This window comes from Petromyzon marinus, chromosome 4 (assembly GCF_048934315.1).
Source record: "Petromyzon marinus isolate PM22_M1 ecotype Great Lakes invasive population chromosome 4, UKy_Petmar_22M1.pri1.0, whole genome shotgun sequence".
In the NCBI taxonomy this organism is placed as follows: domain Eukaryota; kingdom Metazoa; phylum Chordata; class Hyperoartia; order Petromyzontiformes; family Petromyzontidae; genus Petromyzon; species Petromyzon marinus.
The window spans coordinates 15,537,639-15,561,474 of NC_133670.1; the positions used below are offsets into that span (position 1 = coordinate 15,537,639).

At 44.3% G+C, this 23,836-nt stretch overlaps 2 protein-coding genes across 2 annotated transcripts in view; both read left to right on the forward strand.

Moving 5' to 3' along the window:
* Positions 1-226: 226 nt before the first annotated feature.
* On the forward strand, positions 227-19,988 carry LOC116938639 (mitochondrial potassium channel ATP-binding subunit). Its single transcript, XM_032946037.2, has 16 exons — positions 227-835; positions 1,926-2,259; positions 2,785-2,940; positions 3,151-3,245; positions 3,525-3,630; positions 3,750-3,911; positions 4,603-4,688; positions 4,778-4,875; positions 5,039-5,144; positions 6,640-6,673; positions 7,188-7,324; positions 7,453-7,547; positions 7,686-7,819; positions 9,273-9,420; positions 10,215-10,465; positions 10,871-19,988. Exons 1-16 carry the CDS (start codon positions 732-734, stop codon positions 10,952-10,954), a joined length of 2,130 nt encoding a protein of 709 aa, XP_032801928.1. The 5' UTR covers positions 227-731; the 3' UTR covers positions 10,955-19,988.
* A 3,382-nt stretch (positions 19,989-23,370) lies between these two features.
* The window catches only part of LOC116938635 (unconventional myosin-X-like), a 75,664-nt gene continuing 75,198 nt past the window's right edge, over positions 23,371-23,836 (forward strand). The window contains exon 1 of the mRNA XM_032946023.2: positions 23,371-23,813. Within this exon, the coding sequence (XP_032801914.2) occupies positions 23,793-23,813 (21 nt within the window). The 5' untranslated portion in view covers positions 23,371-23,792. The remainder of the gene's footprint in view (positions 23,814-23,836) is intronic.

Consider the following 23,836-nt stretch of genomic DNA (forward strand, 5'->3'; position numbering starts at 1 on the left):
CGTACCGGACGTGACGCACACCGCCGGTTACCCCGGCGACCATCCCCCCCCTCGTACCGGACATGACGTCCTTCACCGGCTTCCCACCACCCCCCCCCCCACGTACCCGATGTGACGTCCATCGTCGGCTACCACCCCCCACACTCCCTCTTACCGGAAATGACGTCCATCGCCGGCTCCAACCCTTCCTCTCTCCCGGACGTGACGTCCATCACCGGCTATCCCAACCCCCTCGTACCGGACGTGACGTCCATCGCCAGCTACCTCCACCCCACCCCTCACTGTCACGAACATGGCCGCGCCCATGTGCGCGCGGTGAGGTTGTTGGAGGAGTCATTGTCGCTGCTGCGTTTGCTGAGCTCTCTCTCGTTTATTTAGACGCCATACGCGTGCAGTGTGTGTGTGTTCGAAACATGTGCACTCGTTGAAGTGCACAAAGCCGCTGGCAGTGGTGGCACACACACCGTCGCCTCAGTGATGAATGACGGCTGAAGTTTAAAACTTGCTTTGTAGTTGTGTGTGGGGGGGGGGGTTATTTTATTGTTAACGTATTAGAGACTGAAACTTTAGTGCGTGAGGTTTTTGGACTGGGTCCCAATAGGCTTGGAAAGCACAGCATGAATAGCCCCCATTGGAGCACTTGAAGGGGTCACTGAAACCAGGGTAGTGTTACTATATTACTGTCCTGCCAATGTCATCGGTGAAGGTTTAATTGGGTTCCAGCGGACGCGATGTACCTTTTGACAGCAACGTTGCGCGCGAGCGTCTCCACCCTTCGCGGGGCCGCACAGCTGACAGCCCGTGGGGCGGCTCGAGGAGGCGCTGTCGCTCACCGGTGAGATGTCCCCCCTCCCCCTTCACCCCTAGGCAGTCGTTTAAATCTGTTGTAGAATTAGCCACAGCGCAAAGATGTATGGCTTGATGTTTATGTTTTTATAATGCTTTTATTTACCTAGAAAAGTCCCATTGAGCCTCATGACTAATTTTCAGGAAGGCCCTGCCAATTTTTTGCAATGATTGCTGTGCATAATTCCGATTGAGTAATTTTCGAGTATTTTTTTTTTTCAAACTTGGACCATGACGCCGGCACACAATAGCCTACTTTTGCGAATTACATCATGGGATTATTAACGTCCACCGTGAAGCAGATGGTGCGCATGTTTTATGCTTATTAACACCCGCAGTAATAACCAGGGCGGTCGCTGGAATAGAAGCGTTATCTTCCGTAAAAAACGGCAAGTGCGCGACCACTAAGCCATGGCACTTCCCATGTTAATGGAGAGGAAATTAAGACTTGCGAAAGCATTCCGTTTTGTCACAACTGGTAATAACGTAAGTGGCGTTTCAGCAACAATGGCACTCAAAAGCGCTCCCTTTCAGCACCAGGAACAGCCCCTACGTGCCGATGCTGAGGTCGAGTAAGTTAAAAGAGAGCTTTCAGCCCAATGCTTCAACACTGGTAGAATGTAATCCAACTTTGCAACAATTCATATCAACGTAATTGTTGTTTTAATTGCTCTTAATGTTGGCGTTTTCTCGTGGTATATAGCAACTAATACATTATTGTAACTTGTATCTATTTTGCTATTTTAAGAGGCAGCTCTCCTTTTAAAATAACTTGATCTCAATTGGCCCCATTTTGATAAATAAAGGTCATGGTCATCAATCCAATTCCGGATGGATGCCTCCCTAAGGCTTCTCCATCTTCCACTCTTCAGTGACACAATAATCCATCTAACACCTGCACACACTGATTTCATCACTTAATTTTCTCGTGGATGCATTCCATTCCTTGGCTGCCACTTCACTATTGTTGACCATCTGCCATTTGTTATTGACATAACTTGCATGCTTTTGTACTTAAATACACGCACGTGAATGTACGAAATTTAATTTGCTGTGTTGTCCCGCAACTCGCTTTTCAGATGGCCTCTGGGCTCCTCTGCCTTAGGCAAGAATGGCACGTTGGACAGTGCCATACGCACCTGGAGCCGATTGTTGGGGACAAGTGTGGCCAGAGTGGGCAGAGCTGCCGGGCGCTCTGCGGTATCATCTTCCTATCGGGCCGTGTTTTTCACTGGGAGTGCTTCGCTTGTAGTGGGGCTGAGACTGTGTGGTCGCACAGTTCACTGTGATGTGGACATTAACAATAACAAGAGCAACATACATGTGAATAACAACAGCGAGCCATCCTTCAACTGGAAACTCTTCTGGAAGTTCTTGAATAAGGAGATACTGGCATTGGCTTTAGCTGTTGTGGTGAGTAGTTTTGCAAAACATGTATTGCTAATTATTTCCTTATAATAAAGCGAAGTGCCCCAAGCCAATGGTGAACAGATTGAACACAAATTAAGGAAAATATGTTATTAGCAATGTCATTCATGTACTCGTTTTGCAATAGGAATGAAACATTTCAATACAATGAGAATAATGTTTATACTAGATTCGAAGCTTTCGTGACTGCAGGAATGACTCTTTGGTTCTTTCGGTAAAGGCACGTAGAAAATAAAATCTAATAATAGAGTACTACGTTTCAGTTGCAACACAAGCAACCATCAGGTAGGAATGAATGATAAAACACAGACACGGGGAACAGCATAGGCACACACAGAGTGACAGTGTGTCTCTTTGTGTGTGTCTCTCTCTGCATGTGTCTGCCTATCCTATTCCCCGTGTCTGTGTTTTGTCATTCATTCTTACCTGATGATGGTTGCTTGTGTTGCAACCGAAACGTCGTATTCTATTATTATTTGATTTTAATCATGTTTATGTGTTTTTTTTCAGCTGGCATTTGGTGCTGCCATTTTGAACATTAAGATCCCCATGCTGCTGGGGGAGCTGGTGAACGTGGTGTCTCGTTACGTGCAGGAGCAAGCAGGGGACTACCTCGCAGACATGAGGCTGCCAGCCACTCGCCTTCTGGTCATGTACGGCTTCCAGGTAAATGCTTGAATTGTATTAGCAACAATCGGGATATACATGTGGTAATAAAACATTATCGGCTCTGCACTTGTGTACAAAATGCCGTGCAGTTGGTTAGATGATATATTCACTCTTTAATCAAATTTGTGTAATGTTTCTAATTATACGTTGTCAGGAAATGTTGTTTGCAGTCCCTTTATATGACAGATTCATGTCTGTTGCATATAGGGAGCACTGACCTTTGGATACATTGCACTGCTCTCCCAAGTTGGTGAGAGGATTGCAGCCTCTATGAGGAAAAGCCTATTTGAGGCACTTATCAGGTGTGTTTGTTTATCTATTTACTTATTGTTAACATAAGCTGTCTCTCACAATGTTACTTTTTGTTTTGGACACCTGTGATTAACATTTGAATGCATACACTACAGCCACTGCTATATCACCAATGTTTCAATGACCATGTTTTACGTACGCCACGCTCGTAACTTGTTTGATTTTCTTCATTGATTTTCAGGAATTACTTTTAGAGCAACGCTATTGTATTATGTTTGTAATATCTCATTTTATAAAGGTTTTGAATGAGCGAATGTTTGATTTTGCAGGCAGGATGTGGCATTTTTCGATGCTAACCGGACAGGCCACCTTGTAAACCGACTCACCTCGGATGTCCAAGAGTTTAAGTCATCCTTCAAACTTGTCATTTCCCAAGTAAAGTCTGCTTAATTGTACTTTTGCATTCATGACTTGTCTTACTTTCTAATTGCAGTTTTATGGGACTCGTGTGTACTGTTTGATGTCATGCTTTCTGTTGCATCTGTCTCCTATAGGGTCTCCGCAGTGTGACACAGACTGTTGGCTGCGTGGCCTCATTGTATCTGATCTCCCCCAAGCTCACGGGCTTAATGGTGGTGGTGATGACAGCGATGGTTGGTGGTGGAGCTTTAATTGGTTCATTCCTGCGTAAACTCTCCAGGCGAGCACAAGAACAGGTCTGTATTAACAAAATGTATTTACAACAGATTAAATACACATTTTTAAATATGGTGCTTCCCGTAAATTTGAGTTTGTGTTCTTCCTATAGTCCTTGCTGGGATTCTGAGCAGTGTGATGCTCGCATATAATATAAGAGTCTTGAAGCTTAGTGAGGCTCTACCCCATAAATACATACATTAAAATGTTATTAGCGTATGTCAATATAATAAGTCACGTTTTTTTATTGTTTGTAGTTGCAAATTATTGCATGTTTCTTGTACTGTCCATAATATAGGTTTTTTGGGTTAGGTCGCGGTAATATAAATGTGTTGTTAAACCTGCCACCACCCGACACAGGCAATTAGTAAGGTTTTGTCACGAAAACAGAACATGTCAATTCTTTACGAGTACAGCACACCGGTGTGTTGGAGTGCAAATCCACAACATTTATAATCTGAGTATGACGTTTCGCCAGTAATTACAACCAGCATCATCAGGTGGACAGCCAAATTTGTAAGCCCTTTCACATGCGATTAATGAATGCATATAAATGACAATGAGTATCCATTGGCTGGTGGGTTATTAATATGGTAATCAACGCAAATTATGCATGCATATTATTCTTGTACCTCCTGTCCTTTGTGTGCACTAAATTAGCAGTACATGTTATAATCTGCGTACAGGTAATTTTCTTCTACTGTGTTGCAGATTTCCAAGGCAACTGGAGTAGCAGATGAAACCTTGGGCAATGTGCGGACTGTGAGAGCCTTTGCTATGGAAGATAGCAAGTCTGAGTAAGGCTTGCTGTTTGTTCCTCAGCATTAACATTTTTTTAACCATCTTCAAATTTCATATGCTCACTTGTCTCCATTTGTCTTTGTAGGCAGTATGCAGTTGAAGTGGATAAATCATGCAAAATGAATGAGGATTTAGGGATTGGAATAGCAATATTTCAAGGCCTCTCCAATATTGTTCTTAATTGTGAGTATATTGTAGCACACCAGACAATTAATGTTGGGGGGGGGGGGGTTGGCTACATGTGGTGCGAAAGAAGTTGAACTTAATGTTATGCAATTTTTTTTTTTGCACCACTAATGTGTTTGTTTTCAGTAACACACTTTGTAAAACTTCCATGCTTCGTCAGGCATTGTACTGGGCACCATTTTTGTTGGTGGCTCACTCATGGCTGGAGAGGAGCTCTCTCCTGGAGAACTCATGTCGTTTTTGGTTGCTTCCCAGACTGTGCAACGGTACCTTGTAATCTCTTTATATTTTTTATCGATATATTTCACAGTTGTGATTAATGTATATTCTTTGGTTCTTTCGGTAAAGTCACGTAGATAGAAAAATTATAATAAAAATAATGTGAATAAAATTATTAAAATACATTTTTAAAATATTAAAAAACACTAATGTAGGCTGTAGCCTGGTTCTTAATCAGAGTGAGTGTACTGGCAATCTCTAATGTGGACTGTAGCCTGGTTATTAAGTTTGGTGAGTGTACTGGCAGTCTATAATGTACACTATAGCAATGGTTATTAAGTTTAGCACGTAGGCTTTCGCCACCAATATTATTCATAATAACGGTTTGTGGGTTCGCGTTACTTTTTTAATGTGTCGTAACCCTCCACCACCCGACACGGCCAATAAAGTAAAAAATGTGTCACTTTGACAAAAGACAAATAGTTTACTACTTTAGCCCACCGATGTGTTGAAGAGTGAATCCACAACATTTACTATTTTTGAGTACGACGTTTTTGCTTGTAATTACATCTAGCATCATCGGGCAATTTGACAGAATAGTGAAGCCCTCCACTTGATCCTGGTTTTAAGTAGAGCAGCAGGGTGACGTCATCATTTAACCCAATCAGGTGCAGAGACCAGAGGCGGAGGGGGGGGTATTGTAATTCTTTATGGATTTTTGGTAAGCCATATAATCTGGGTGGTCGAGCAGCAGAAGGTTTTAAGGAAAACCGTTTGGTCTGTTCAATTAATGAAGCCAATTCAGTGATGATACTGTTCGTTTTTGTAACGAGGCTGTTGGTAGGATCTCTTTTAATTTTTGTGTAGCTACCATCATTAAGTAGGTCCTGAATTTTGTGATTGTGCACGGTTTTGTCCATGATGACCATGGCATTGCCCTTGTCGGCTGAGAGGATGACGATATCACCCCTCTTTTTTCAAATGAGAACTCAAAACGCTCATCCTTACTGATTTTGCTGACTGGTATATTAGCGCTTTTGAGGGTTGCAGCGATTTCAGATCATTTCACGTCTGCAGCGATGTGTCCCAAACCCTTAAGAGCTACATCGACCTGGGCAATAACGGTATGTGTTTGGGGGTGACTGTGAAGTTCAACCCTTTAGCCAAAACCGACTTTAGACCATCGGAAATTGGGCTATTACTCGGATTAATAACAATCTTGTCAACGTCTAACTTTTAAATGTGTGGATCTGGCTTCTTCTTGCAATGGAGGTTGAACTTGGAAATCAGGTTATCTTTACATTTAGCTGACATGTTATCTACTTGTTCCCAATCAGATGTAGAAATTTTTTCTGTCAATGTTAATATTTTTATTCACTTTATTTTTATTATTTTTCTATCTACGTGACTTTACCGAAAGAACCAAAGAATATGAATTCCTGCAGTCACGAAAGTTTTAAGCGATTCATGCATTTACCTTTTGGTAGAGTGATATAGTATTTACTTCAACCCCCATTGCTAAATAGATTGTTTTATTTGCAGGTCAATGGCTAGCGTATCCATTCTCTTTGGACAGGTATGTGTCAACATAACATGTGTTTTTTTTATGTATCATAATTTTGCTATCGGCGTTGTGGCATGAGACAAAGTATTTGTTTGGATCTCTCGCAGGACAGTGCATCCTTCATGTGAAAAAAATAACCCATGGAAGTAGATATCAAATAGCTGCCTGTTTATCTTCAAATAACCAATGTTTCACACAGTAGGGGGACACACTTTCCTATGCACCCTGTTAAAGAGATAAATATTTGTTGCATGACAGTCACAGCAATATTTTTAATTCTCACAGCTGAAATGTAGCTAAATGAATTGCAGACCCAATTATAATGATGGTTATTTGCAGTCATCAGGCTGAGACCTCAAACTCGGTACCCTTGAAACCTTGTTTAATTATGGGCGACTCCTCAGATGTGTACGGAGGATCTCCGCGGTGCCAGCTCAGTGCTCTGACCTTTAAAAGGAGCCGAGCGTGTTTTGGTCATTGTGGTACCATCATCGTGTGAAGGGCTTATGCGGCTGTTTGTTTTAAGATGGTGCGAGGGCTCAGCGCAGGCGCTCGCTTGTTTGAGTACATGGAGCTTGAGCCCTCCATCCCAGTCCGAGGTGGTGGCATCATTCCCCACCACTCCTTCCTCGGCCACGTGCGCTTCAACAACGTCACGTTCAGGTTTGCACTTCCACCCACACGCATGCGTGTTCTTGCGGCCCTATATTTACTGCCTTGCACACCTCAAATTACGGTGTGTGACTTAAGTGTTTTGGGGTTTTGTTGCATCCTACGTGCGATGAACACAGCTACCCAACACGGCCAGGGCAGGTGGTCCTGCACAATTTCAGCCTGAACCTTCCTCCCTCCCAGACTATTGCCATTGTGGGGTTGTCTGGAGGAGGTGAGTGATCAACGCAGTGTTCGCATGTGTACATTTTGGCTGAAATAAAACGACTAAAAATAATTGAGGTGCTGAATCTCCCAGCTCCGCTGTTTTTTGACAGAGCCAATTGTTGTGATGTTTGTGCGTTGACCGTAGGAAAGTCGACAGTCGCAGCGCTTCTGGAGCGGTTTTACGACCCAGCGAGTGGTTCGATCACACTGGACGGGAAGGACCTTCGCACTCTCGACCCCTCCTGGTTACGGGGCCGAGTTATCGGCTTCATCAACCAAGTAACGGCAACAAAAATATAACCACAGTTTCCAGGGATAGATATGACGAATGCATGCTGGGACATTCATCGTCATGCGTCAACAGCGCTCCACACCATCGCAATCTGTCCTGGTCCAGTGCAGATACCATCAATCTCACTTCTGCTTATGAACTGATCTTATTGCTCTGTCTACACGGCAGTTGGCCTCTTAGACATGTTTTCTCCTCCTTCTTAGTTAAATGGGATATTCACCTCATTGTTATTTATTCTGCACAAATACCTGATAGGTATGAGAATAGGTTTCCCCCTTGTTTCTGGCAACAAAACAGGTGTTAGGATGTTAAAACACCAAACTGAAACCTTTTACAAGGAATCATGTCTGCATTAACCACAATACTTGTGGTTAGAATGCAAACAAAAAACATACTCTGATAATATATGCACAAGGGGAAAACCTATTCTCATATTTTGGTACTGGCAAAGGAGGTCCCATGATGTAGATGCTCATCCCGAGCCCTCATTACTCTGATAGTGGCATTGTCTTTGTGCTGTATGCCTTTTGATGTCCTCTGGTCTAACACCGTTTGGGACTAGGCTCAAAAGAAAGCTGTCTCTGGTGTGGACCTGGTGTGGACCAATCAGTTTCAAAGACAATGCATATATTATCAGAGTACGTTTTTTGTTTGCATTCTGACCACAAGTATTGTGGTTAATGCAGACATGATTCCTTGTAAATGGTTTCAGTTTGGTGTTTAACATCTTAACGCCTGTTTTGTTGCCAGAAACAAGGGTAACACCTATTCTCATATTTTGGTACTGGCAAATGAGGTCCCATGATGTAACTGATAGGTAGTTATCGGCCATTTACACCACAGTAAGTATGCAATGGTTCATTGATTAAAATGCACATTGTTGCTGAATTTACCTTTATGCTAAAGATATCAATAATCGAGACTGCTCATGTATAAACCAGACTGTGCAAATTTGGCAAGACAAACAGAACAAATGAGACATGGTACATAAATGAAACTGTACAAATGAGACAGTATCAGCAGCACGCAATCAGACGGTAGAGACAGTACAATTAAACAATAAAAGCAAAACACGAGATGAAATGTTGCATACAAAGGATGCAGGCACTACAGTGTATGACAGTCTAGGTTAGACTGTACAATTAAGACAGTATAGTTAAATAATAGATTTTTGAAAATCAAATCGTGACCCCCAGATTGTGGCAGTACATAAAATCGGTATTGGGGGATTAAATAATTACACGCCTGATTGATGCAGCTTGCTTGTAACTCTTAATGTGTGCAAGGTGACAGAAGTTTCGTGAGCCTATAGCAGCAGATCTATGGTCCTATGTGTCTTGCTTTCCAGGAGCCCCGCTGCTGTTTGGCACACTGTCATCCCGCCTGTGCTGCTTGACAGAGTAGCAGACTGACCGTCGTCTTGCATGTTTCACCCTTTAGGAGCCTGTGCTGTTCGGCACGACCATCATTGAGAACATTCGCTTTGGGAAGCCCGGAGCCACAGACGATGAGGTTTATGCTGCAGCTCGGCTCGCGAATGCCGACGATTTCATCAGGAGCTTCCCTGACGGATACAACACTGTTGTTGGTGAGAACGCTGCGATCGATGACTTCAGAATTTGCCACATGTAAAGATCTGGCCTGCTTACATGGTATTATTTTTCTGGTCTTGGAGCGGTGATACAGTGGTTAGCGCACCAGGCTACGTGCCCAGTGACCGAAGTTCAATTCACAGCCATGGCTAACATCAGTGGTGAATGATATCTGAACCAGTTCGAGGCCTCCCCTATTCACCCACTCGCACTAATAGCATGGTGAATTTAAAACATAGGCTTTCTTCGCCAATACTGTACAAATATCCGTATTTGTTTTGTAGTTTGTAGTTAGGCCCCATGGTTGTTTCATGCTAAAGCTGAAAGCAGTTTGAGTGAAAAGTCCAACTTCATTGGTTGGAATGTTATCAATACATGGGCACATATTACCGCTTTGTGTACGTGACAATGTTGTCAGGAGGTGGAGGGTTAATGACAACAACTTTAGCATGGTAAAATATGGCCAGACAACCCCCATGACTATGACCGACATGCCATGGGGTGGCCTTCATCCATCAGTGATGTAGAGCCCGAGTATGTAAAATTACATCCGCAGTATTAACCAGGGCGGCCATTCGCCTCAAACCTCGAACTTCTTCAACACGTGTCAAACGTGCTAGGCCATGACGCAACTACGACGTCCTTTCTGATAAACGAAGCCTCAAGCCCATGTTGGACAGCCCACTGCTTAGATTACGTATCGATAAGATGAGGGCCGCTCATCCCTTGAAATGCCTCTTCCTCTAAATTGTGCTCACGAGCCATCGTTTTGCGGCGGTGCCACTCTCAGGCGAGCGCGGCGCCACGCTGTCGGGCGGGCAGAAGCAGCGGGTGGCCATCGCGCGTGCGCTCATCAAGCAGCCCGCGGTGCTGGTGCTAGACGAGGCAACGAGCGCGCTGGACGCCGAAGCCGAGGGCGCCGTGCAGGAGGCGCTGGAGCGTGCCGCGCACGGCCGCACCGTGCTTGTCATTGCGCACCGCCTCAGCACGGTCGCTGGCGCCAACCTCATCTGCGTGGTGGCCGGTGGAACGGTGCAGGAGGTGAGGAGGAGGCCGTCTCGCTCGTGGTCCCGTCTCTTTCCAAAATGGGAACACTTGGAGGAGAGAGGTCAGGTTGTTCAGGGGGTCGGAGGGCTGAGCTGACCGCTGAGCTCATACATTTGAATTAAGGGTCAGCGATGTAACGGAGTTTTCAAGTGTAGTGAGTTGACGGTTTCGGCGCAGTTCACAATGTGTGTAAAGTAAAAATCACTTGAAATGTAGTTTTTTACTGAATACTCCAACTCTGAAAATGTTTATTTATTGGTTCAAATGTCACTTGAAAAGATCTCCAAAGTTGTTCTGTGATATCTACTTCTCTCGAATGTGGGGTTGCATTGCCCTGTGATAGTATCAAGTAGATACTTAATTGCCGTGAAATAAACGTGACTGTCTTGTAACTGACAGATGGGAACCCATGCTGAGTTACTGAAGAAAGGGGGCCTTTATGCGGAGCTCATCAGACGACAAAACATGGAGCAACACAAGTAACGTGGTGGATTATTCCACCGTGGAAGAAGGGGAGCAGCAAGTCCACGGCCTGCGTCATGGCTTTTACTGTGGTACTGTGTTGCCATTGGCAGGGAAATCAATGCAAAAGCAGTACTTCTATTGGATGCCATAATGTTAACCCTTTTGAGTGGGTCATATGTTTTACAAGACTGATTTTAATTAAATGTAAAAGGAGCTCTGTATTATTTGGGTCTTTCGGTAAAGTCACGTAGATAGGTTCAAAGAAAATAACAAAAAACTACGACGTTTCGATCGCAACACAAGCAGTCGTCATCAGGAAAAGGGGTTTAGCTTCTAAAGGCAAACTGTTACTGGTAGGAACGAAGTTGTAAACTGAGTGTACCAGCCTGCAATAGATTAATGTGTCCGTCCGTCCCCTTTCAATACTTTAACGAAGTGAAATCTCGTGCTGTTGGGTGTAAAATCAGCAATAGACAGCGCAGAGACTTGTCCTACCAGCCCACCCTGCAGGGACCTGTTTATAAAGGTTTGAAATGGGTGTAGCCCAAATGTCAGCAGCATGGGCGGGGCAGCTAAAGTTAATGTAGTGGTGGACGGCGACCGCGACGGTGGTGGGTTTTTCCACCAATTTAAGGGCTGCCAGGTAACAACATGTTAATGTAAGATCGGTGAGCGGTCTCCACGGCGAGCGCGCTGAGGTGGCTATGTTAATGTGAGATATAAGCATGTTAATGGCAGATCGCAGAGCTGCAACCTATAGGTGGCTGTGTAAGTGTGAGAAATGTAACCTCTCCCTGAGAGCTATGTAAAATCGGGAGAGCCGAAAATAACTAACATCGGTGCGGTGGTAGGATGGGAACGTCGTAGTTTTTTGGGTTATTTTCTTTGAACCTATCTACGTGACTTGACCGAAAGACCCAAAGAATATGAATTCCTGCAGTCACGAAAGCTTTAAAGCAAGATTTGTGAGCTCTGTAATGACTTGTGAAAAATGTTGCTGCTGTGCACTCATATCACCAGAAGGTGGTGGTGTCTGTCCTATTGCTGTTTTAAGTTAAACCAGCGTCAATCAGAATCTTTATTTGTCAGTCGGCTTTCAAATCAACTTGCACCCAATTCTTCTGTCTTCCATTAAAAAAAACTGGGATTGACAATGATGCTGTATGAGTCACCTAAGCACAGTGGAATGCAGTGCAATGTTTGAGAAATGAATATGCCACCACAATTGTACTTTTAATGGAATACTGTAAAAGGGTTTTTTTTCAGAACTGTTTGACACAATCCATATTAATTATCTGTTGATATATTTGCACATGCATGGACCAGGAATCAGGACTGTGACCAATTAGAAAACATTGTTTCTGATCTGTACTTAAATAAGCAAATATGATGTGGAATTCTTCCTTTTTTATGGCCATCCTAGTACTGTATATATGTATAAAATCAATGCAACATTTCAGATGATGTACGAGGTACTATAATACTGAATTAAGGACATTAATACAACACAATGTGTTGAAGAATTGTGCGAACTTGGAAAAAAATGTGGCCATTCGAGACAACAAATATTAGTTGTCTGTGTGTAATGGTGAAATATAATATGATTTTTCAATTTATTATGCTAACGTTAACAGTTTTACTGTGAAAATAAAATGATCAAAGGCGTGCACCGTTTAAAAGTTTTTAATTTCGGAAATGAAATTAAACAATTTAATAGTTACAGTTGAACACCTTTAAATCAATTTGGTCTTGTGACCCAGCCAGCCTACGAGCATGCATATTGACAAGGGAGGCACTGTTAATTTTCACCCATTGAGCTTTGGCTCGTGTCTCTCTCGGCGATGTTTGTGGCTGTTTTTTTGTGAGAAATGTTTTAGCGTGAAACCGAAACATTCACCGCCTCTACTCGCTTACCCCCAGTAGAGGGCACACATCTTTTTTGCCAGTGAAACATTTCGGTTGGGTGCCTTGCAGGGCGATCCATTTTATATATACCCCAGTGATTTCTAATGAGCTTTATTCTTAACAAGTAATGAAATATTGTCGAAACGATGGCGCCATGTCTATGTGCATCATGAACTTGATAAGTGGATTGAGATTTGTTGAAGACGTATATAGGCTTCCAAATGAAACTGTTTTCCTAATTGCTCATTTTAGTGGGACATCTAGAAATGGATGATAATAAGTGTAATTTGTGAAAGTAAAATAAAAAGTACACACTACACAGCATTCACTGCTACCCCTGTTAATATTCCCGTAAGAGGTTGTCAACTCAAACTTTAACATGCATTCCCTACCAGATGTTTTTTATCATACATACATTCCTACCCATCCCCAGCTTCCAAGCCAATTTGTGGTTTACGTAATGAGGCAGCGGTGCTGGTTAATGCTGCGCTATGTGCATTCTTTCTACTATATATGCTTCAAGTGTGCTGAAAGAAGAGTTAAAAGTATTTCCTGCAATTGTAGTTTCGATTATTTGCTCGGGCTCATTGCCATCTTGTTCTTATAGAGTGTTCTCGGATCACTGTTCGAAGTTAAGCGTTTTCTTGTCTCTGCAATTGCATGTACATGTACAGTCTGTGTTGCCAGTCCACTACTGGATGTAGGTTGTAAGAGATATTTTACCATACTTCACCACACTGGTTAGTGTGGGTTAGTCGAAGATGGCTGGAGTGCAGTACAACTATGGATTTGTCTACACTGCTCTCTACTGCCCATAATGCTTATTACACCAATATCTTGCACATGGTGGGCATCCATCAAAGCACTTTCCAGGCTCAACGATGCTTAGCTTCCGAGATATGACTGGGGTGAATTCTGGGTGATTCATAGGCCTCGGCACTTAACAAGATTTTACATTAAATGTGTTAATTTAGTTTCCCCTATTAATTACTACATTTGGGGTATTTGGGGTACTTGGGGTATCGCTTATGAACACTGCAAATCCCAGGCTTGTTTTTTTCTCGAATCATTAAGTGAAAAAATTATTCCCCGTATGGCCCATCAGAAATACATCCCTTTGTCAAATATCATTGTGCAAATGCTTGTAGATCGTATCTATAGTAATGTCGTGAAGACTGCCAAGTTGTTTCCTTAAAAGTGAAAAACTCTTATCTTAATCAACTAAGTACATTTTCCTTCATGTAGCATATTCCTGTAGAGCTGGTGGATGTGGAAGGGCGTTTCATATGATGGCATTCGAGTGACATTTTTTATTATATCAGTTAAAGCACGTGCAGTGGATACAGTTGGAAAGTGCCCATTAACAGTTTTATAAACATGGGTTGAGAAAATGAAAGTCATTCGTACAGCTCTTTCTCAGTCCACTGCTAGATGAGGACCTACCTGGGCCATGGGCGTTATTTAACCAAGCTGGTCTGTGCGGATTGGTGAATAAGACACGGGGAACATAAGAGGACCAACAATGGATTCGCTGTACAATATTTCCATATTATAACCTGTTGTGTGTGGTGGTTGCCCGTTAAAGTACTGCCCAGGCTAAAATCAACTGACCTGAGATCTGAAGAAATAGGGCAAATTACAGGTAATTTGGTCATATGCAAATATATAACATGCAAGAAAAATGATCACAAAACAGGTTGGTCAATGTCAATCTGCAAATATGTTGAGTCTCCATTCCATTCGGGAAAACACGCAGTACCGAATTGGGTTTATTTTACAAAAATATCTCAAACCTTGTGTGATTGATGAAGCAAACGTTTCATAAAAAATAAATTGCATATAGTTCAGTGGAAGCACGACACTAAAATGTTTGTATTCAGGCATTTAGTAGTTGGATAGCATCTGAGCGACAAAAACAACTTGTATAGATATGAAACCGTTTGCAACCATCTGGCATGACTGACCTTGCCATGCCCTAACCACAGTGCTGTTGTAATATGTTGCGCTTCGTACGCATATGAAGGAACTTATATTCAGTTTCCTGTTTCTGCAACTGACCTGACAAAGCAAATCATGTGGTTTTTAATTCACATACTGCATACTGAAAATGTACACAACTTGTGTCCTTACCATAGTGTTGCCATTCGGCTCAGCAAGCCACCAAATACCAAGTACTGTAGTTTTAACATGAAAGGGCATTTGTTAAAGTAATCTACTCGGCTTTACTTACAAAACACGTGGAAGCAGGCCCGGCTCCAGCTCGTCTCGGATGCCGAGGTGGGCAGTGGAGCTGTTGTGTGTGGAGCAACCATAACAGTGACACACCACTTGGGAGCCACGGTTGCGAGATGTGAACTACCTCGCCTGGTATGCATGAGCTTGGAGGTTCGATCTCGACCCTGACGTCTGTATATTTGAAGTTTGCATGTCTTTCTCCCCGTGGTCATGTGGATTTTTTCCGGGTCCAGTTTTTTCCCTCCACATTTAGAAACATGCGTTTAGAGTATTTGGCCGCTATAACTTTCCACGTGAGAAGCCACTTCGTTATAATGTGGCCAGGCCGCTTCTGAAAAAGCTATATAGCTCGATGGGCCTTACCTGGTAAAATAAAGTGGGTCAAAGGGAGATTCGGGGGTGACAGGGCCCACCCCAGAACCCCTCCCCTAGTGCTAACCGGACTTGGAAGTATATATTTTAAAATATACATTCAATTTTATTAAAAATGTAAGAATCACTTTCTGAGAAAAGCTGGAAGTTTTTATATGTTAGAATACTGGATCAACACCTGGGTTCGAATCTATGTTTCAGCCACCCATGATTAAAGCGACGCTCTCAAGTATGTGTACTTTGAACTCATCGGTGTTTCGGGAAGGACAACTCAAGTGTAGCGAGATGATAGTCTATTCCCGGTCACCAATGACTGCACAAAACATAAAATTTGGTTTCACGCTATAATAATTAAATATAACAGTTTGATTCCCATCCGCCAGTCTCTCAGTAGTGTGGGAAAGTGTGACCTCAACTATGTAAATTATAAAAAGGGAACTTCAATTGAGTTTTTTTATTTATAAGCCCTTTGAAAAAAATATATACTGTAGCCATTGCTTGACGTGGTCACACTGCAGGATTTCTGAATGGATTCTGTCTCCTGACATGATGCTGACAGCATAATTGCAATACAATTGGGTAACAACAATGGCTAAATTTCAAAACAGAAATAGGTTAAAAAGGTAACAAGGAATAATTGTGCGCTATAAACCTTGTTTATACTTTTATATTTTAAAACATGTTACATTCAAAAGTCCGAATTTCTTCCAAAGTTCTGTATGTGTGGAATAATTTACGTTTCAATTCCCGTAATACATGGCTTCATTTAAAAAAATTTCAAATCAAAGCAACATGTTGTTCCTACTGCGACATTTAATTGTAAATGCGTTTAAACGTATGTAATTACTCGCTACATGTTCGTGGAGCTTTGTGTGTTTTTTTTCAGTGAACTCGGTGAAATGACTGCCGTTATTTACGAAGTGTAATGTTTTTTTTCCTTCCATACACATTTTTTTGACAAAAATATGTTTAAATTGCATAACACGCAATATGTATGGAAATTCAGACCCACAGCAGTGGTGTTTATACTGGCTTTATCTTAAGCCGCCATCAATTTGGCCCAGCTGTTTCATCAGCAAGCAGCTCTGGGTAAAGCCACGGGGTGCCAGAGCAACCTTTCATCGAGCACGCACACACACACATTTCACGAAGTGGTTATTATTCGCACATACACATGAATATAACTGGCCGTAAGATGTTACTCCCAAAACACTGCCGAGATTGATACGCGTGCGTGTGTCTGGAAAGAGACTCGCGGTTCCCATTGTGTTGGCTGAGTGAATGGGCCGGGTTAAGTAGCCGCGTGATTCAGATGATTTTTCTCAACCGTGGACCAGTGTTAAGCATTCCATCACAAAACGGCAGTGCATGCGAAAACCACTTCATATTATTATAATAAAGGTCAAAGGCGCAGCCCTGCAATTGCTCGCTCATGCCACTGCTGGTGGATGGGCCTCCAAACGAGGGAGCTCTCGAGAGCCCCTCCAGAGGGTTGCTTGGCCGACTCTTGGAAGATTTGCGCGTAACAACACGCGACCTTCAGATCTATTAACTGGTCTATCCATGTATACTTCTGGGTGGACAGACCGGTGGATTTAACAAAACATGCATTGTATCAACTGTCGCGACAGGCGATCGAATTGGCAAGTCCAGTCCATTACACCACTGAATCATCCCAAAAATAAACATTGTTATACATGTATAATAATTACAAACGTAATAATTACAAGCGTAATAATTATCATAAAAGTAAGAAGAAGTATACAGAAGATGTATATATTCAGTAAAATAGAATAGTATTTACATACCATTGAGATGGTTGCTTGAAGACATTTCCGCGTTTTAGCGCGCGTGTGTGTGAGAAAGATAAAGGAATTCCGAGTATTTTCGGAATGGCTTGGTCACTGGTCACTGGCAAGAGAAATGAGCATCTTCCCACTGACAGCTTACCTTCCTGTTTTCTTTAACCCCACCCTTGGACTGAGAATCCAGGCGTGCGGCAGGCTCTCTGGCAGTGTCTATTGTATGTGGAGGAGAGGTTATTAATAATACAGGCTGTTTGAAAAAGATGGACCCGATTTGAAATCGCTATATCTCTGCAACCACGAACCGCCCATGAATGAAACTGACCACTTGAAAGGGCGGGCCACAGAGTTTCAATTGATTGCCGCTAGATGCCTCACCCAGCGCACAAACAGCCCCTAGCCTCAGTCATTTGCAAGGTGGTGACCCCGCAACACAAGGTGTTTTGCGTTCTGCAGTTCAGAAAGACTGAATCCGTAATTGTAGTGCAGCGTGCGTTTCAACGGCGTTTTGGCATTGATCCGCCAATGTCAAAGAGCATTCGTCGTTGGTACCGACAATTTGAGGAAACAGGCTGTTTATGTAAGGGGAAGAGCACAGGGCGACCACGCACTTTAGAGGGAAACGTGAGAAGAGAGGCGTTTGTGACGAATTCAACTATCGTCTCGATGTTGTCCGTACAGCTGGTGGAGGGCGCATAGAGCATTTATAAAATGGTTAGTAAAACTTGATAACTCATTAAACCGTTTGTAACTTTTTGTGTAATTGTACCAGGTTGCCATCGTGAAATATACTGCTTTGAAATTGGTTCCGTCCATTTGAAACACCCTGTATATTCCATGAACGCGGATACACCCGTACCCAAAATGAACCCGTGCCCATTTGCGACATTAGCCGACGCAGGGACGAGACTTGAACCTTCTCTCCATCGGCAAACCAGTGGTTAGCGTCACTGCACTCTGAACCTGAGTTCGATCCCCGGCCACGGCTAAACTCAGTGGCGAATAAAATGTCAACCTGCCTCCACTTACCCCTTCACCAACCCGCGGTGACCAGATTGAAATACTCTGTGACTAAACAACTTTCAATGACCCTCACATGTGCGGAGGCCTTCATCCAGAAGTGGATTAAAAAAAGGGCTGTGGATGTGTATTGAGAGTTTGCGTGGGGCTAACCCTGCTTCGTGCATTGTGCATACCGCGTGCTGTGACCACAGCTTCTCAACGCATCTGCCCCGCCAAGGCTTGCGCCTGCTACCCCACTTATCACGAGACCCCCCCTCGCCTCTCTCACAGATAAAACCGGTGGATGCACACGCTAATACAAATCCACACCATGTACAAAGGTAGTCTAGATGTCTCGAGACCCACATTTCATTCTCTAGAACTTAATATTGTTAAAGTACAGTAAGTTGTATTCAAAACAGAAATGAATATGTAGAGGAAAAACGATGTTTTGGGGTCAATTATTTCGGGGTCACAAGACATCTGGACCAGCCTGGTACCTGCACACTCCAGAAGGAGTGCGATAACAACAATAGACCTTGCACCACTGACGAGTAGCTAATGCCACAGGACCACGCACACCGAAACAACGTTGTCATGCACAACACAATAGCAACACAAATATCAAACACGACTGACGGCCTTGCGTTGTTTGTGCGATGCACAGGCACACATACGTACATAACTTCAACTATTTTGACATTCGCACTGCCTTATAGCATAATATATATAGTGTAGGAAAGTGATGTTTAGGGCAAGGACCATGACGAGAAACTGCAGGGAAGAAGGTCACGTTTTATATACTGTTTTAAGGCAGAATGTGTCCGTTGTTTTTCGTGCCCATGTTACACTTGAAGCCCTGATTAATGTAACGCGTCACTTTAAACACCGAGCCCCAGCTCACAGGGTCTGATAGCAAGTTCCTCTAGCATCTTTCAGTGTCTGCCAATCAAGCGATGCTATCATCATCATCATCACCACCACACGATAGGCGTCAGTAGTGATACATTTATGTCGGGTCCGGATCGGTGATCCGCACCTCCGATTGGCACGGTTGGATACGTACGGTACGAAATAAGTTCCTCATTTCAAAAAACCCACACCCGGCCCACCACATCGCTAATAGCCGGCTGTGGCTGCTGGTCAAGTGCCACCTTCAGGTCAACAAGCGACCAGGAAAAAAAACACATTTCGTAAGAAATTAATCCGTGGATGCAAAGATAACGGCGACAAATCCACACCCAACCCACCCCGCAGTGAGCTCGTCCGTAAACACAAAATATATAAGATGTCTTTACACTCGAGATAAATCTACCCATTAGCTCTGTTGCCATGGCACCCCCGCCAAAGTCGACACGATTAAAGGGCGGATTCCTGCTGGTAACGCTGATTGCCCGTAACCGAACACCGCTGTAGCCCATTACATGGGGCGATTGGTCTAAGGGGCAGGGATTACCCAGCGCCGTGTGGCCGGGCTCAAGGGTTGGCTCCTGATGCGAATGCAGGGGAGGAATGGGGATGGAGGAGGATGTACAAACAACTGGGAGGAGATCACATCGCGGTCCCTAAGAAGCACATTTAGCGAAGTGTTTCTGTAGACATACGCTGGAATGGCTGTTGTCTCGCATTGTTTGAATGCATGTCGTTTATTCGACACACACTTGGTTTGGAAATCGATATTGACCGATATAAAATGCTCAGATCCCTTCCCCAATAAATACTCGAGAACATGATCAACGTGCAACGTGTCCTCTGTATTCTGTCGCGAGTGCGATGTGTTAGGACGCAATGAATTAGTTAACAATCCATCTCGCCCCTGCTGCATACGAGCTCATTTCATCGTTCCATCTCCGCGGGGGATGTCGCGTCCTCTCGAGCGTTTTCCCTTCTTTCGTTGCCATGCCACAAAGTCGTTTTACTCGTCCGTACGCAATTATCCCTTCTTCCAATGGGCCCTGCCCAACCGAGCACGCTTTTCTTAACATTCAATTTAATTGCTTTGTTAGATCGTGTGACACATGGCAACAGCTTGGGAGGGGGTGGGCAGGGAAGACATTCCTTTTGCAGTGGATAGATCGTGACCGATGATGTTGATTAATGGGATTGAAGTCAATGTACCGTAGGTCACACGTAACGGATTCCATCCAATTACAGTTATAATTAACGCGTTAATCACACAGCACACCGACGCCAGTTCCTGTCTGTCTGTGTGAACCGCCCGTTGTCAATCCACGTGTGGATGAGGGCCTCTCCATGCCGTGCGGCCGTGGGGGGTTACATGATCATACCTCACCAACTTGCAAACCGCATGTGCGTCAACGGAGACCTGCGGCTACAATTTCCCATCATCAGCCATGTTCACTCTACTTCTGGATGAGGGCCTAATGCCCTAACCCATCCGCCGTCATCTGTTAAGATACTGCGATGTAATAATCTTTGGAGATCTAACGAGTTCGGACGCATTACGCGTGATATGGGTATAGACAAGTTCTATGATATATTTGTGTAAAATAGGCAATCTGGCAACTAGAAACTGCCCCTACATCCCAAGCAGGAAGTTCCTCCTGTAGGTTCTCCGTGAGGTTTTCCTGGGTATGCGTCTCTTATGTAACACGTTCTCATCGCAGCGGCAAGGAATTTGCATGTATCGCGAGGCCTTCTACAACTATAAACACTTCCACTTCAGACTCATACTTTATTTCAGCTGGTCATGTCCATTGAACTAAACGGTTCTTTTGCAATGAGGGGCCGTCCATAAATGACGTCACGCACCTGAGGGGGGGAGGGGTCAGATATTTGTGACGATGTGTGACGATGTGTGACGAGGGGGGGGGGGTGAGAATTGTGACGTCACATCATAATGCGCAACTTTAAATAAATATAGACAACACGTTCTACTTAATTAAATAGACTTTTTAATAAATGTTTTCTCCTACAACATCGGAGTGCAGCGCCACATTAAATACGCACTACAATGACAATAGTTTAAAGCGATTTGAAGCATGTTTTATATTTTTTTAGGAGGGGGGGGGCAGAGCTTTGTGACGTCATATTTGAGGGGGGGTCTGACTTTTTGTTACGCCGCGTGACGAGGGGGGGGGGGTTAAAAAGTCGTCCAAAATCGCGTGACGTCATTTATGGACGGCCCCTTAAGTGCACGCATTGCGGCTATTGAAATATTGAGGGGGGAGGGGGGGTTACCGAATTCGAAAAAAATTGCTCTTCTTGTTATTTTTGTTTCCGACCCCTGACCATGGAAATAAAGTTTACCATGGGAGTTCAGTTGGCCATGGCAGTCCAGTATACCATGGAAGTTTTATTTTAGCGCAGTGTTATTGACAAGCGTGTTGAGTGTTGTTTTCTGTTGATAAATATCTATATAAAAAACGAGTTATTCCTTCTCTTATGTTGGGTAACAAAAAACTATAAACACGTACGCTCGGCTCGTGTTTTGTGGAGCTCTTTAAACTTTTGGGTGAATTATTACATCGCAGCATCTTGAGAGACGGCGGCGGGTTGATTAGGGCATAGGCTGTCATCCAGAAGTGGAGTGAACATGGCTGATGATGAGAAATTGTGGCCACAGGTCTACGTTGACGCACATGCGGTTTGCGTATGTGTGTTAAACTTCTTTCGCAACCTTCATCTTCCTCCTATAATCAGAATGGTGGAGCCTGGAAGTAACGCAATTGGAGAAGCATTGCCTGCAATTCAGTCAGCTTCCAGTAACTGCTTTGTAATTATTATACCTATCATGTGTTATCCGAGCCCTGAAAAGTTATTGAATTGGGAAACCACCATGCATTGCAGGTGCTATAGGCTGTTGCCTGGCTACGTTGTTGCGTACCTTCATCAACACGCATTGACCAGCGTGGTGAAGTATGGTCAAACAACCCTCATGACGGACACAGCGTGGGGTGGCTTCATCCAGCAGTGGACTTGCAAAGGGCTGCACAATTCATCCTAACGAGGTAGCTTGTCCATAACGCATCATCCGTGGCCGTGTATTAAATTGGGACCAATGTGCAATGGCTCTTCCCGACGTTCATAAATATGAATAGTTATGCCATAAGTGTTTGCTGACTAAAAGTTATTAAAATAAATAAAAGGCAAATGATTAATATAGCACGTTATACGATAGTAGTCGAAACAATATGTCTTCTCCTTACAGCGCCCACGGGTATTGAGCAATGCGTTCCCATAACCGCACTCACATTCTTGTGCCCGAGCTACCAATGCTGCGCTGGTTCCAATTTAAAACACAAGACACACAAATGCCTCCCCTCCCTGCCCTGATGATATGGGTATTGGAGAGCACAATAGGCTAATGGACTAAAATACATTTGTTTGTATGTTTGTGGAGACAACATAACGGAGAGATCTGCTTATGTTGCGTCAGTGTCGAGTCATCCGCGAAAGTTCATCGGGGCCATGGATTGGATTGAGCGCCGGGGCGAGTGGGATGAGCCTGCATTGTCCTTGGATGGGAGACCACCATGCATTATTACAGACGTTATAGGCTGCTTTTGGGCAGCCCTGTGGCTCAACGGTGGAGCGAGCACCTCGCAATCGGAAGGTTGTGGCTTCAAATCGTGGTTGGCGGTTGACTCAGCCCATCATCATTGACGGGGGGGGAGGGGGTATAGTAAAACGAAACAAGTACAACTTCTTGGCGAAATTCGAGAGTGGCTGTCCTATGTATAGGTTTACCCATGCCGCAGGAATGTGGAAATTCCACCACTGGTTCAGGGCTGTAAACACAGGAAATGAGCAGCGCCTCAATGCTCATTTGAGCTGGAAATCAATGTTGACGGCGTGCTTGACGCTGCCTGCCTTCACCAATCCCGTCGTGGCAAGCGAAGCGAAGTATGGCCAAATAACACCACCCACCCCCGCAAAAAAATGTTTTGTGGAAAATATCATTCTGACCGTGCTCTTGTGCTGTTTCCAATTTAAACCACAAAGGCGCACGCCTACCCCGCTCTCCTCGCCTCTTGCTCTCGATTTACGCCAGAGTGAGGTTTTAAAAGTCTTGCTGCGAGGGCCGAGAGAGAGGTGGGGGGGTGTGAGGATTGGGCCGTGCGTCACAGCGAGTGGGCGGGCGGGCGGGCGTGCGGGGTGCAATGTGGTGAGGAGGAGGTGGGTGGGTGGCAAATGCCCCGTCCATTGGCGAGAACGCTCCAAGCCCTTCCCCACAACGCGCAAGCCGCGTGCGTTGCTCTATACCCCCCCCCACCACACACGCGCACACGCCGGCTACCGGCGGCACGAGAGAATCCTCCTTTGCCTGTTCCACTCGTCCATCGGGATTAACAGCTGGACCAAGAGGAAGAGAAGAGCAGCTTCCCTGGGCTCTGGACGGTTGGTTCGAGGATTCGGAGGGGGGGGGGTTTGGACCGCTCGACGTCACTCGGCGTGATCTGCTGCTGCTGCTGCTCGTGTTATCATCCAGCGGACGCAAACGCCGGCACCGGCGGTGATGTCCGCGCTGTGAGCCAGCGGAGTAAAGTGGAGGAGGAGCGGTGAAGCGCGCAGGGATGGATTGCGTCTTGCGAGAGGTGAGCTGCCTCTTCCACATACA

Coding starts and splice junctions, on each gene's coding strand:
- LOC116938639 (XM_032946037.2), top strand. CDS start 732: ATGTACCTTTTGACAGCAACGTTGCGCGCGAGCGTCTCCACCCTTCGC. Junction 7,820..9,272: donor TTATCGGCTTCATCAACCAA/GTAACGGCAACA, acceptor TTCACCCTTTAG/GAGCCTGTGCTGTTCGGCAC. Junction 9,421..10,214: donor CGGATACAACACTGTTGTTG/GTGAGAACGCTG, acceptor TGCCACTCTCAG/GCGAGCGCGGCGCCACGCTG.